The sequence below is a fragment of the Acanthisitta chloris genome, unplaced genomic scaffold (genome assembly GCF_000695815.1).
Source record: "Acanthisitta chloris isolate BGI_N310 unplaced genomic scaffold, ASM69581v1 scaffold2550, whole genome shotgun sequence".
NCBI lineage: Eukaryota > Metazoa > Chordata > Aves > Passeriformes > Acanthisittidae > Acanthisitta > Acanthisitta chloris.
The window spans coordinates 20,737-33,380 of NW_008649798.1; the positions used below are offsets into that span (position 1 = coordinate 20,737).

General features: G+C 36.1%; 1 protein-coding gene across 1 annotated transcript in view; it reads left to right on the forward strand.

Annotated features, from left to right (window-relative positions):
* TTC27 (tetratricopeptide repeat domain 27) overlaps positions 1 to 12,644 on the forward strand; it is a 105,346-nt gene that overhangs the window by 20,175 nt on the left and 72,527 nt on the right. Inside the window, exon 6 of the mRNA XM_009072037.1 lies at positions 391 to 457. Coding sequence (XP_009070285.1) covers positions 391 to 457 — 67 coding nt within the window. The remainder of the gene's footprint in view (positions 1 to 390; positions 458 to 12,644) is intronic.

Below are 12,644 nucleotides of genomic sequence, written 5' to 3' on the forward strand. Positions count from 1 at the left end.
CAGCACTTCAGCATTAGTAGTTTTGTGCTTTGTAGAGTCTGCGTTCAGTTGGTCATAGGATTTTAAATGAAAACAGCTCTCTGTGAAAACAAACAATGGATTTTTAAAATTGGTTTTCCCATAAGCTTAAATCAAGTAGGACATTTCACTTGAGAATGGTATTGGAAAGGCACTACTAAAGTATCTTTGTCCCCTTCTTAGTTTTCTGTGACTGTTCCTAGGTCTAGGTCTTCTGCACATACCATACTCCCATTTGTCATTGTAACAGTTTTTCAGAATGTCCTTTAGATTTCTGCAAGTTAAAAAAATGTGTTTGGTATAGTTATTCTTCTTTTTGGATCTTTATTATTCTAAAGATCCAATCAGCATTGTTTATTTTTCTCTTTACAGTATAGACTTCCAAAAGAACAATCCAATGCACAAATTAACTGAAGAAGAACTTCTGGCATTTACTTCAGTAAGTAATTTATCTAGACTTCTTAGTAAACATGTTTTCACTTAATATTTAGGTACCAAGCAGTAATCTGTCAGATTAATTACGAAACTGTTGACCAAATTTGTGTTAGTACTTGGATGTTTCAATAACTTTTTCTTACTTCAAGAAATTTCAGTGATGCTGAAGTTTTCGGCTATCATCCTGGGGGAAAAACTTGTTGCCTAAAAATTTAATTTCACCTGAAAACACATACAAAACATTTTTTGTGTTTGTTTTGGATTTTATTAACTATATGAATTGTAATATGAAAACATACTATTTCACAGCTAACTTCCTGTGATGCTAGTGTTGAAAGTGCAACTCTGAACAGTGGTTAAGTGGAGTTCAAAAGGAATTTCAACTTTATGCTGTCAGATTTATTCAGTCTGTATCAGATGTTCTGCTTAGACATGTGTGTTCCCAGTTCAGTGGCTGATTTGCTGCAGAACACTTCTGTAACTTTCAATGAAGCTTTGAAAATTCTCAGTATTTTAATAATCTGATCTTTTTTTTTTACTCAAGACAAAGCACAGTTTGTTTCTTCCTTGGCCTTTTCTGCTTTTGTGTGTTTTTCAACATTAGGTTAGATGGGAGGGTGTAGGAGGAAAGGTTTGTGGTTGATTATGTTGCCTTTTTTTGCTTTATTTGCACAATGTTGGACTTCAGTTTGGGTGCAGTAAAGAGGGTTTGCTCTCCTACCCAAGCCCTGTAGTCTGAAACCTTATTGCTGTAGTAGTGTCATCTGCAAGTTATCATATCTCAGCAAAAATCCCTTTGATTGTAATTGAAGTAGAATCTTAGCACTAACACTCGTAGTTATGTGACTATGGACAGTAATCTAAGGTTAACTATGGTCATGTTTGGCTGGTTGGTTTTTTTTTTTTTGTTTTTTGTAAAACAAAGTTCAATCTGTAAAAAAGAAAATCCTAATTTATTGGATAAATGTAAAATAGGTTGGTTTTAAAGTAGTGTTTGTTTAGGTCCCTGTGCTAATACAGTATATGTCAGATGTGCATCAGGGAACTGAATGAATTGCTGTAAAACCGTTTGGGTTTTGTGGGTTTTCTGTTGCTTACAATGACTGTAGTGCTTTCTCATGATAGAATTTCTCAAATATTTTGTTTTGCACTACAGTTTTGGAGGGTTTTTTGTACGAGTAGGAATAGAGAGCAGTGAAAACTTGAAGTGTAGAAAATATGAGACTGTCCACTCTCATTTATATTGTAGTCATTGAAGTATTCAAGAATATTGAAGAATTATGACCATTAAAGAAGAATAAAAAATGACAGAAACAGTGAATATGTGCAAAGTAAAGAAATGTACATAGAAAAAAGAATTATGACCATTAAAGAAGAATTAAAAATGACAGAAACAGTGAATACGTGCAAAGTAAAGAAATGTACATAGAAAAGCCTGTAGGAATGAAAAAAACCCAAAATAACTGGTGAGCTGGCTACTGCAAGCTGCTTCTTTAAAAGAAAAAAAGATGGAACTATTACAATACAATTTTTTCCCCAAAAGATGTTAATACAAATTTCAAGACATGCATGCAATTTCATTAAAACAAACCCTGACATTTTTGTTGTTAAAATAATGTTTTAAATAGAATGTTTTCTATGAAAATTGAAATTTTGCTTTGCAGATTTTATTTCCAAACTCCCTGGAGTGTTCTTGTACACTCCTTCCTTCAGTCTTCACACTACCCACTACTAGTGGCATAATTCTTGGGTAGAAAAGCAGCCATTGTATACCTGAATCTTTGAAATGAACTCTCCATATTTTCTATCATTTTAATATTAAATGGACTGACATTGTGATAACAGAAAGTCTTTAACAGGATTGACCCTACTTCTGTAGTGATGTACTTTCCAGAATAATGGAACTAGAAGTGGAGTTTAGCTGTTTTAGCACTTGAGTTTTCAAACATTTAAATATTCTTCAAGTTTTACAGCAGAGTAGAAAAAGTCAAGGTAGCTCATACACTGGGGAAGAAAGATAATAATCTTTTCTGTCTTCTTTTATCTGACATTGCTTGACAGATAATATTACCTGTTGTCTGAGGCGTAAGATACCTGTTGTGAATTCTTCATGATGAGAAAATTAAACTGCATTTTTCTGCCATCTAGTGGCTGATCCCTCAGAAATCACAGGACAGCTGATTAACTTCACCTTTTAGTTTTTCTTATTGCAGTGACTGTGAGGAGCTTATGTTTTAATCTATTTATTTGCCTTTTTATAGAGCTTCTAAGTCAGTTACAGCTTGCTTCACCCTTGTAAGATCAGCAGCCACTATCAGGGTAGATGTTCAGAGAAACAGAGCTGAAATATATGTGAAGGCTTCCTTGTCACCTTGTGCTCAGAGTAGCAAAAAAGAAGGATCTATGGCAATAGACAAACAGGAATGCAGATCTCACTATTAATAAAAAATCCAGTGAGCAGCAATGATGTAAATAAGTAGCTGGTAGTCTAAACATCAGCATAAATAATAAATTTCAATATCAGAATAATGTTCTTTTAAACTTTTGCTTAGTGTTTCCTAGATAACTAGATGTAGGGACACCATTTTATCTTAGCATTATTTTCTCTTTTGTTCTTGACCTATGCTCCCAAGACACAAACAAGAACAAGTATGCATTGTAACAGTACCATCCCAAATCTTTCCTGGAAGCTGATCTTGACCTATGCTCCCAAGACACATACAAGAACAAGTATGCATTGTAACAATACCATCCCAAATCTTTCCTGGAAGCTGAAAGCAGGAATCAGATATTAGCTTATATAAATTCTTTTCAATAAATGCATCTTTTGTGACATTTGTATCTGAGCCTGAAAATGTGACTAGTCACTGCAGAATTTCATGATGAAATCTCTGAGCTCTGTTGTGTCTTAGATCTGAATCACCAAGACAATTCCATCACTGTGCTCCCTGGCAGTAGGGATGTTCTATGCCAGTGTTAACACAGCCTCGCTGGCTGAGTAAATAAGTGGCACCATAACTGTTAGCACTTGTATTTAAGGTATTGACCAAGCTTTGGTACTACCAAAACAGGCAAATGAGCACTGTATCAATGCTGCTCTAGTAATTTAAACTGCTGTGTGTGTGTGTGAGCAGGCATCTTCTCAGCCTACATGTGGATTCCTAAATCTGCAGGCTGGTTAGATGGTTGTCATGCATTCATCTGATATCTGCTGAAATTCATATCTCCTCAAAATAGGAAGGCATTTCAAGGTATCTTAGGAAACTTGAGAAATTATAAGGCATTTTTAATTGATCAGTGAATCATCAAAAGATCCTCTTGCTTTAGACATTGCAAAATAAATGCATGTGACATGCAATTTCTCTGAAGCAGAGAGAATTAAGAGCCAGGTTGTATGAGATGAAAAGGATGATCAAATTGAACTCAAGCAGATGATGTGGTCCTGCCTCAAATTAGGTGTAGTGTGACAAACAGGCATTCTAAACTCCTCTTTTTATCTATAGAAGTTGAAAATTGCTAGATCTGTAAGATATGTATGTATTTTAAACAACATAGCTTACAAACTAAAAATAACCCTGTTAAGTCACTATGATTCACTGCTTGGTATCTGCAGTCAACTACAAAAGGATTGCTGTTTTCATTCACTAAAGTCATTTGGGAATAGTTGCCATTGTCCTACAAGTACAAGCTTTTATAGCTAAGAATTACTTTCAGTATTGCTCGTTTTTGAAGCAAGCTGTGAGGGTCTCATTGGCTGGGATAGCAGCTGTTGGTACAATAATTTGGACTTAAGTCTTGACCTGCTCTAGTCAAATTTGTTAGCCCATCATCAGCATAATACTTCAACTTTCAAGGTGTTTATCCATAAGTGAAATTAAAAACACTTGACTTTTTTCTGCTTATAGTAAAATCATTGAGTCAAATATCTTTACACGAGAAGTAATGTAGCTCACGTTCTACATTACAGTATAAGAAGCATAAGAATAAACACTAAATAAACCATTTGATTTTAAGAGGGATTAAGTATTAGAGAAACAGATATAATTTTTTTTAATTAATTCTATTATGGTAAGCACTTGTTCTCCTAAGAAATCGAAGATCTTATCTAGAAATCAAATAGCACAAAAGCCACTTCAGAGACACAGTTATGCAGTTGATAATCGATGAAATTTCTGATTTAGTTGAGTGTTGCATTTAAAAGCTGTTTCTAAGACAGGAAAAGAGGGACAGTAAATCAGTAGCACACCTCGGTGCTTCTCTGGTAGAATTACAGATTTCTTTCTTATAATAAACTTTCTGTATAGGAAGCAGGAAGTAGATGATGCAAGAAACTGAAGGACTAACTCAGTGCTGCTTTTACATTGAGGTTTTATAGCTTAGTTTACTCACAGGTCCCCGAATTAGTTTTACAGTGCCTAAATATGCTTCCTTATCCATCTTTCGTTTCAGTGGATTGTTTTTAATGTAAAAATATAAGTTTGAAGTTCTGCTGTGTTTTATATTGGTCAGCAGTTTTTCCCTAGAAGGTCACAAGTAGATGACTGAGCTGTATATCAATGGCCAAAATACTTCTTTAAAGCAAAAAAACCCCAACTTTTCAGAAATCAGCAAAAATAAGGTCTTAAAATCACTTTTATGAAATATTTCCTGTTTGCATTATTTTGATTAGGTCATGCTGTTAAGAGAGTATATCACAGAGGAGATTAAATGAACAACAGTGTTGTATAAATACACATGATATTTAAAAAAATTTAAATAATTTCATTTAAAACTTTATAAAAGGTGTTTGTGATGTGAATGTTAGCTTTAGTACAGGAGACTAAAAGAGATTTCTGAAATGTAAAAAAAGTTCCAGGAACACGAAAAAGCTCTATGTAAGAACTGGAAAATATTCCTTTATGTTTTAATTTTAATGTTATGCGGTTCTTGCAGGGAAATGGGGATAATATTAAAAACTGAATGGTTTTTAGTGCTCTTTGGTTTTTAGTGCTCTTTTTTAAAAAAACACTGCTAAGATTGGACTCTGCAATACCAGGTCTTAGTGCTTTTTACAGAGCTTATACTATAGCTTATTGTTTACATACTGGGGAGTCAGTTCAATGTTTCACAGTCTAAAATGGTGCTCCAGCAAGTATCCAGGATTAAGGGGCTGCAGCTGATCCTTAAAATTACCCATTCCATCTGTCAACGTTCTTGCATAGTCCAGGAGAAATGGGCTTTGTGGTAAATGTGGTGAGCACTTTGCCCAGTGTGGGAGAATATGACTTTCTTCCCTTATTAGTTTGTTATGATCAAGGGGCACTGAGTGGTAGCCACAGTATTGACCTGTAGGGGACTGAGGAGAGAAAGTAACCAGAAGCTGTGCAAGAGAAGCCTTGCTTTGTGCATCCCACGTCTTAGCCCAATAGTTGTATCCTTTGAAATCTGTAGAAAATGAGAAGGAAAGAAAAGGGACCATGGAAAATTTAGTTGCTTTGGTTTGTTATATTCCTGAGACTTCTGTCATTTATATAGAGAGACTAGAACAGTTGATTTCTTTATTAAGTGGTGAAAGCAGGAAAAAGAAGCTCTGGCAATTCTTCTGTCGATGGACACTTTGAACAGGTGAGGATATCTTTCTTAAAGAGGAGAAAAACAGTGTAATAGCTTTTATTTTCTTCAGAGTACAAAACTTAAAAGTTATTCATCATCTTCTTATAAAAATACTGTATAATTCTGAAATTGTTCCAGTTATACCATGAAGGATACCATGGTCTGATTGAGGACTTGGAGAATGTGGAAGGAGCCTGCAAAATCCAAGGAATACTGTGTATTTGAAGGATAGACCAGATGGGAACGTTTTTTTCACTGTTTTGAGCTACTGATTCCATAGCAGACTGTTTTTGCTAAGGAATTTGAGCATGGTTGGACAGATTTTTTTCCAGAGGTGGGCATTTATTGAGTGTAATAGAAACTGATGTTGTATGGTACCTTTGAAAATCACAGTGAAGAATTATAGTGGACATTTTATTGAGTGTGTGTGTGTATGAATATGCATATATGAATACTTTTTCTGCTTTTCCCTGTCGGAGGGGGGCTTTGGGGGGAGGGAGTGGAAGGTGGAAATGGAAATGCTTTGTTTTTCTCATCTTTTCTATGGCATTTGTGATATTAATGTGGAACTAGGGGGCAATCAAATCACAGCATAAAATATTTTTAATGTTAAGCCTTCCTATCAAAATCTCTATAAAACTAACATGCCAATTTGGTTTCTAAAGCGAAGTTGTTTATATAGCTTAAATAAAAGCAGTGCATTTTTCTCTGCTGAGAAAATGGCTGCAGTTTTTTATGTTTTATAAGCAGCAAGAGTATTGAAAAGCTCATTAAGAGTGCCATGTGTCTCTACTGCTGTAACTTTTGTGGCTTTATAAAAAGTTTCTTTCACTTCTTTTCTAAGCTGTGTTGCCCATTTTGAATAGCCTCTGTTGGTTACAAGATTATAACGCTGCAAAGGCTTTCTCTCAGCAAAGCCGTGCTAGTACTAGTGTAACTTTTTAAGTAAATGAATTCAGAGCTATTCAATTCTCTTTTTTTGTTTCGTTTATATTTTCTTCTAAGCACTTTTATTCAACAGCCTGAATCATTTAGCAAGAATGTCAGGATCTAAACACTTGCTAATTTAATGCATGTATGCCTTCTGGGCCATCACAATTTCCTGGGAAATTGGATTGAGTATGGCAAAAGACAAGCTGCCCCTTTCTGCTGCATGTGCAAAGAGGCAACTAGATTTCTTGGAAGCTTATTCACAAAGTGTCTGGTACTTAGGTTTGCAGTGTTTTGTGGATGGGAAACTAGCCTTAGTGTTGTCAGTTATTTTTGCTGCTGTTTTATTGTATGCATTCAGATGGTTTAGGGTAAAGTAACTGGGTGCTGTGGTACATATGTTGCAGGGCAAGGGGGAAGCTTGCATTCCATTCCAAAACTGGGATTAAGTAACAGTCTGTTTGAAGTTGGTTTATTTTACAAAGTATCATATTTCAACATAATTGACGCTTTTATCCCTTTCAACTTTGTTCTCGTCTGTGGTCTGCATTCTTCCCTGAGTCCCTGGGATCTTCAGCTCTGCTTGCATCATATCTAGCAGGAGATGATTCCTGATTTATTGTGTGTCTTTCTGAGCAAGAAGAAATTTGGGATAGCCTTTCCTTTCTAGAATAGTGTGCTCTTTTATATAATCTTTGCAGAGTTGCTCAAGCAATAGATTTTAGTGGTCTCACTGAAACTGGAGTGGTTGAAGAACGTGAAAATCATGTTTAAATATTAGTAGATTATTTGCTTGTCTAAGAGTTTGAGAAGTTAAGCAGGCAAACTTGATGACAGTTAGTAACATTTTTTCCCACAGCAGCCTTTCTTTTCTCCCTCCTCCTTTCTCTTTATCTATCAGCAGTTCACTTATTTTTACTAGCAGCCTCTCTGACAGCCAGTTGACATGGCACAGACTTCCCTTCCCCCTCTTATTTCCTTCACCAGTTATAACTGTTATAATTTACTTCAGCAAGGAAGATTTCATTGCAACAAGATGAAATTAAACCCTCTACTCCACAAAATGCTGTCTGATTTATCTGAAGGAAATAAGACATTCTCAGTACTCCGTACAGTGCTTAATAATCCCTTTTTGACAATATTCTGGTGATCACTTCAATTCATGTGTTATCAGTACTAGCAGTCACTTTTTTTTAGTGACTTTTATTCTGCTGGTCTGCTTGTTTGGCTGAAGAGGGCACAGATGAACTAAACAAGGAATAAATCCCAGTCTCCCTTTTTTCAAAGTAAATTTACATTTTTGGAAGGAGGTGTAAAGGCGAAAAATTTGCAGTATCTATTTTGGAAAAGTTTTCCTAAAAAGCACTTGTAGCTTAGGTTCTGCGAAATATCTGTTTACTTGCTTAGCTGTCCTCATTTGAGTAAGCTCAGTTCTGTTCAGCAGAAATCTTGGGTGTGTTTTTGTATAGTGTCCTGCCCTGGTGTAAGGAGTTAGTTGGCATCAGTATGTTGTGGAAAAGCATGGTGCCATCTATGTTACAGAAGGACAAAGATTAAGCAGCTCTGAGTCTGGTATTTCCACAGTATTTCTTTTCCTGTCTTCTATTAAAAGCTGCAAGTTTAAATAGTAATATGGAATTTTCAAGTGCTACTGACCAGAAATTAAGATGTTAAGATTAAATTAACTTGTGAAACATTAAAATACATCTGCATGGAGGATGTATGCAGATTTATTTTACATCTCTTTATAGAATGCTTGAATTTGAGTATTGATCATGTGTTAATTGCATGATTATTTATGGCTGAAGAGGGGAGAGCAGGTATTGTTGCCAGCAGGGCCCTTTTGCTCAGCTGGTTTTTGTCTTCCACAAATACAATTTTAATGGTAGAGTTTACATGCCAATAAAGCAAAGTGTTATTTTTAGTACTTATTTGTGACATTTAATATGCAAACAAACTTCGTAAGGTAGTTCACATGAAGTGTTTGTGACCCTTAGGAAAAGTAATTTCCAGTGGTGCAAATACGTGAATAAGAAAGGTTCATGTTCTGTTCATGAAGGTTATTGCATCAGGAAATAGAAGCAATGCCAGTTCATTTAGTGACTGTCCAGGCAATGTGTATCATAAATGAGTCCTCATGATTCCTGTGAGAAAATTAAGACTTTTTGTTCTGTACATAATTTATGCACTTAGCATATATGATAATATGGTATGGCGTAAATACTTTTGACATGTTTGGTTTGGCTACATTAATCATAGCAAGTAGAGCAGTTAGTTATGAAAACTATTCAAATAAATGCCGATAAAACATTTCACAGCATCATGTTTTACTTGTTTCAATTTGCAAAAATGTTTTAAAATATTTACATTATTTAATGTTTTTCTATCTGGGAAGCTGAGATGTGAGGCCTTTTGTGAACTGAAACAAAAATCATGACACTAGGTATCAGTTGGTGTATTTTGACATATCTGAGAATTTACTGCCTTGTCTATATTATCCTTAAGCATTAATTAAATTGGAGCTTGGACTTTTTTTTCTTGAAGGACTTCATGTCTTGTGTCAGCTAGATTTTTCTTCAGTACATTTGTCAGAATATGTTGGCCAACACGTTCTGCAATGAATTCTGTCTAGTCTAGGCAAAAGACGAGAGAGAAAATGACTTTTACAGATTTTTATAAATAGACTGTGACAGATTTTTCTGCGCTGTAAAATGAGATGTTTGATTTCAGAATTATAACACTCAGAGGAGAAAAAGCATATGCATTGCATTCCCCCAAATTAATCTTGTACCTGGTTTGTTGTTTTATCCTTGGCTAAAACTAAGATGTTTTATTTGCTTTTTAGTTTAATACATGTCAGTGAAACCCTTTCAGTTTTAGAATAAGGGGAAGAAATAAGTTTGGAAAATGGTTTTTACTTTGAACAACTTGCATATCCTGAAGGTGTTGATAGCTTAGTAGTAGGAGTAAAAAAAGCAAGCAGGTCATTTAGTTGTTGGAGTAAGGCTTTATTTCTCATCATACATCTTGCTGTGCAAGAACTGCAATGTGTGCCTTTATGTGCCTGTATATTCTGTATCTTTTCCTTATCTATAGTAGGCAAATGTTTATTTTTTGTGTGTTTTATCTCTAGTAGAGCTGGGAAAATATGAAGTGTGTGGGTACATAACTAAAAAGATTGCCTCTTTTATTTGTCAGAGGAAAATGTCTTGTAGCTTCTTCAGACTTGATACAAGGTGGAAATGTTTTACGAAGACGGTGGTGAAACACTGGAACAAGTTGCCCAGAGATGTGGTAGATGCCCCATTCCTGGAAACATTCAAGGTTAAGTTGAAGTGGGGCTCTGAGCAACCCGGTCTAGTTGAAGATGTCTCTGCTCATTGCAGGGGGGTTGGACTACATGGTCTTTAAAGGTCACTTCCACCCCAAACCATTTTGTAGTTCTTCATCTAATTTTCACAGTGATTTTAATAACTGTTGTTTGCTTCTGTGCATAACGCAACCAGTCAGATGTTAGACTGTTGTGTTTGAATCCTTAATCTATTACAGCTCATGCTTCTAATTTCTTTCAAGTCAAAGCACATCCCAGACATTGCCTTTGGTCTCTAATAAATGTATTCCCAGTATAGCTTCTCTCTATACAACTCTGTCAGATTTAGGAATGTTATTCACTTTTGCCCACCAAGACAGGTTTTTCTTTCAGGCTTCTCAGCAGTCTCTCACTCATTTTTCCCCCCAGTATTAGTCACTTGTGCCTATGTCAGCTTCCCTTTTTGTTTACTCATCCATGCCATATTCCCTTCAGCCCTCCTTTGTCAGCCTCTTGTTTATCAGACTTTCACGCTCTCTCATCTTCCCTAATTTATTTCTTTCTCACATGTTGCTGACTCTATTTTTATTCCATTCCTTCCTCACTTTTGGTTGCTGCTTAAGGAGTTAGTCTTGTTTCAAGATCATTGTGTCTTCAGTGTCTGAAAGGAAGGTGGCAGCTTTGTTTTGCTCCTGGAAACTAAACTTTTGTGCATAATGTTTAAAGCCAGGCTGCTGGTGACCTCCAGCAGCTTGATCCTATTGCTTGTAATGAGAGCAGTAGCTCTTTAAAGAGACAGGAAGTCCTTTAAAGTCAGGAAGGAACTGAATGAAGTCAGGAATCAAGTATTTTTTAATGGACTTGTTAATATACTCTTTCCTGGGAAACTGGTGACACCATCATAGAAGTCTCACTGAAATTGTAATCTCCAGTCATCTCTTAGCCCCTTAGCCCACAAACAGTATCTGAGACATGCCTCTTGCATTCAACATGTCGCACTTGTTTGTGAGCACCAAGGATCACAATATGTAGACTGCTGAACTGTAGAGACTGTTGTAGCCAGAATTCCTGTGGTGGATGCTGGCATTCAAAACAGGGGAAAACCAGGTATGACACACTCCCTGTAGAGTCCTGTCTGGCATTGTGTGGTTTTTCCTTTGCTGTGCCTCACTGTTCTGCAGACACTATTCTTACAGACTGAAGATTGTGAAGGTGTTTTGTAGAAATTCTACCATTTGTTCTGACACAGATGAATAATAAAGTCAGGGGCAGCCTTACTATAAATCACTGGTCTAGGCATGTAATTATTCCTGACTTTTTATTTTGGCTGTTTTTGTTACAGAAAAAAATGTGATAGCTGATTTTGACTAGTTAGCATCATTATAGGATAGGTTCAAAAATGGCACCATTACATTTTATAACATAGAAACTGTATGCAACTGATCCTCTTCTTGTACCATTGACTGATCTTAAACTTCTGAAGTTATGAAAGCATTTAAATTGGTTCTTTTCAAGAAGATAATTTTATGCCTTTTACTGAAGATGCAAAGAGAACTTTTAAGGTTCCATTGTTTTGTATAATTTTTAGGGCTTTGCTCCAAATCTGTCTGAGAATGAATGGTTTTGCTGCCATACAGCCTCTTCCCAAAAAGATACTCAGTTAAGGCATTTTAAGGATAATTACTGTAAATGGATATTTGCCCTGAAGTTGTCATTGCAGAAGTAAAGATAAAAGTTTGTTAGAGTACAAATGTGGCGCCAGATAACAATAGTGTATAAAGCAATGTTCTTCCAGAGGCTGTTGATAGGCCAAATAAACAGGAAGCATCACTGGCAGTCTGTGGAAAAACATCGTGGTGGACTCATAAATGCAAGTAGGCAGGCAGAACAGACAAATCCTTACCACCCTGGGTCAGTTGCGTAAGGGTGCAAGATCCGTTAGGCCTAGAGGATTTTCCCAATGATCTGGATTTCTGCAAGCATCGAGTTTTCCCTCAAGAGTTCAGACAAGCAAAGAAGCAGAAAAAAAGCAATGGGAACCTTAATGTGTAGTTTTACCTGGATTTTGCTGAATAAGAAGAACTATTTTAAAAAATAAAAGTAAAGAGTTGACCAACCTAAGCAAAGTGTTGATAAACAGTAGTTCTTGTCTGTAGCGACAGGCAGCAGTACCAGAAATGGAAAGATTAAAAGTCTGTCTCCCTGAGAAATAAATTTCTACCAGTGAGCATGAGTTAACCTATAGCACTGTCTGTTCCACAAAATGCCCTTGTCAGAGGAGAGGCAAGGCTGAGGGGGGGTGAAGCGAGAAGGGCAGAGGGTTTAAGAGCCTTCCTTTTCCAAGGGAATACCTAGTGGG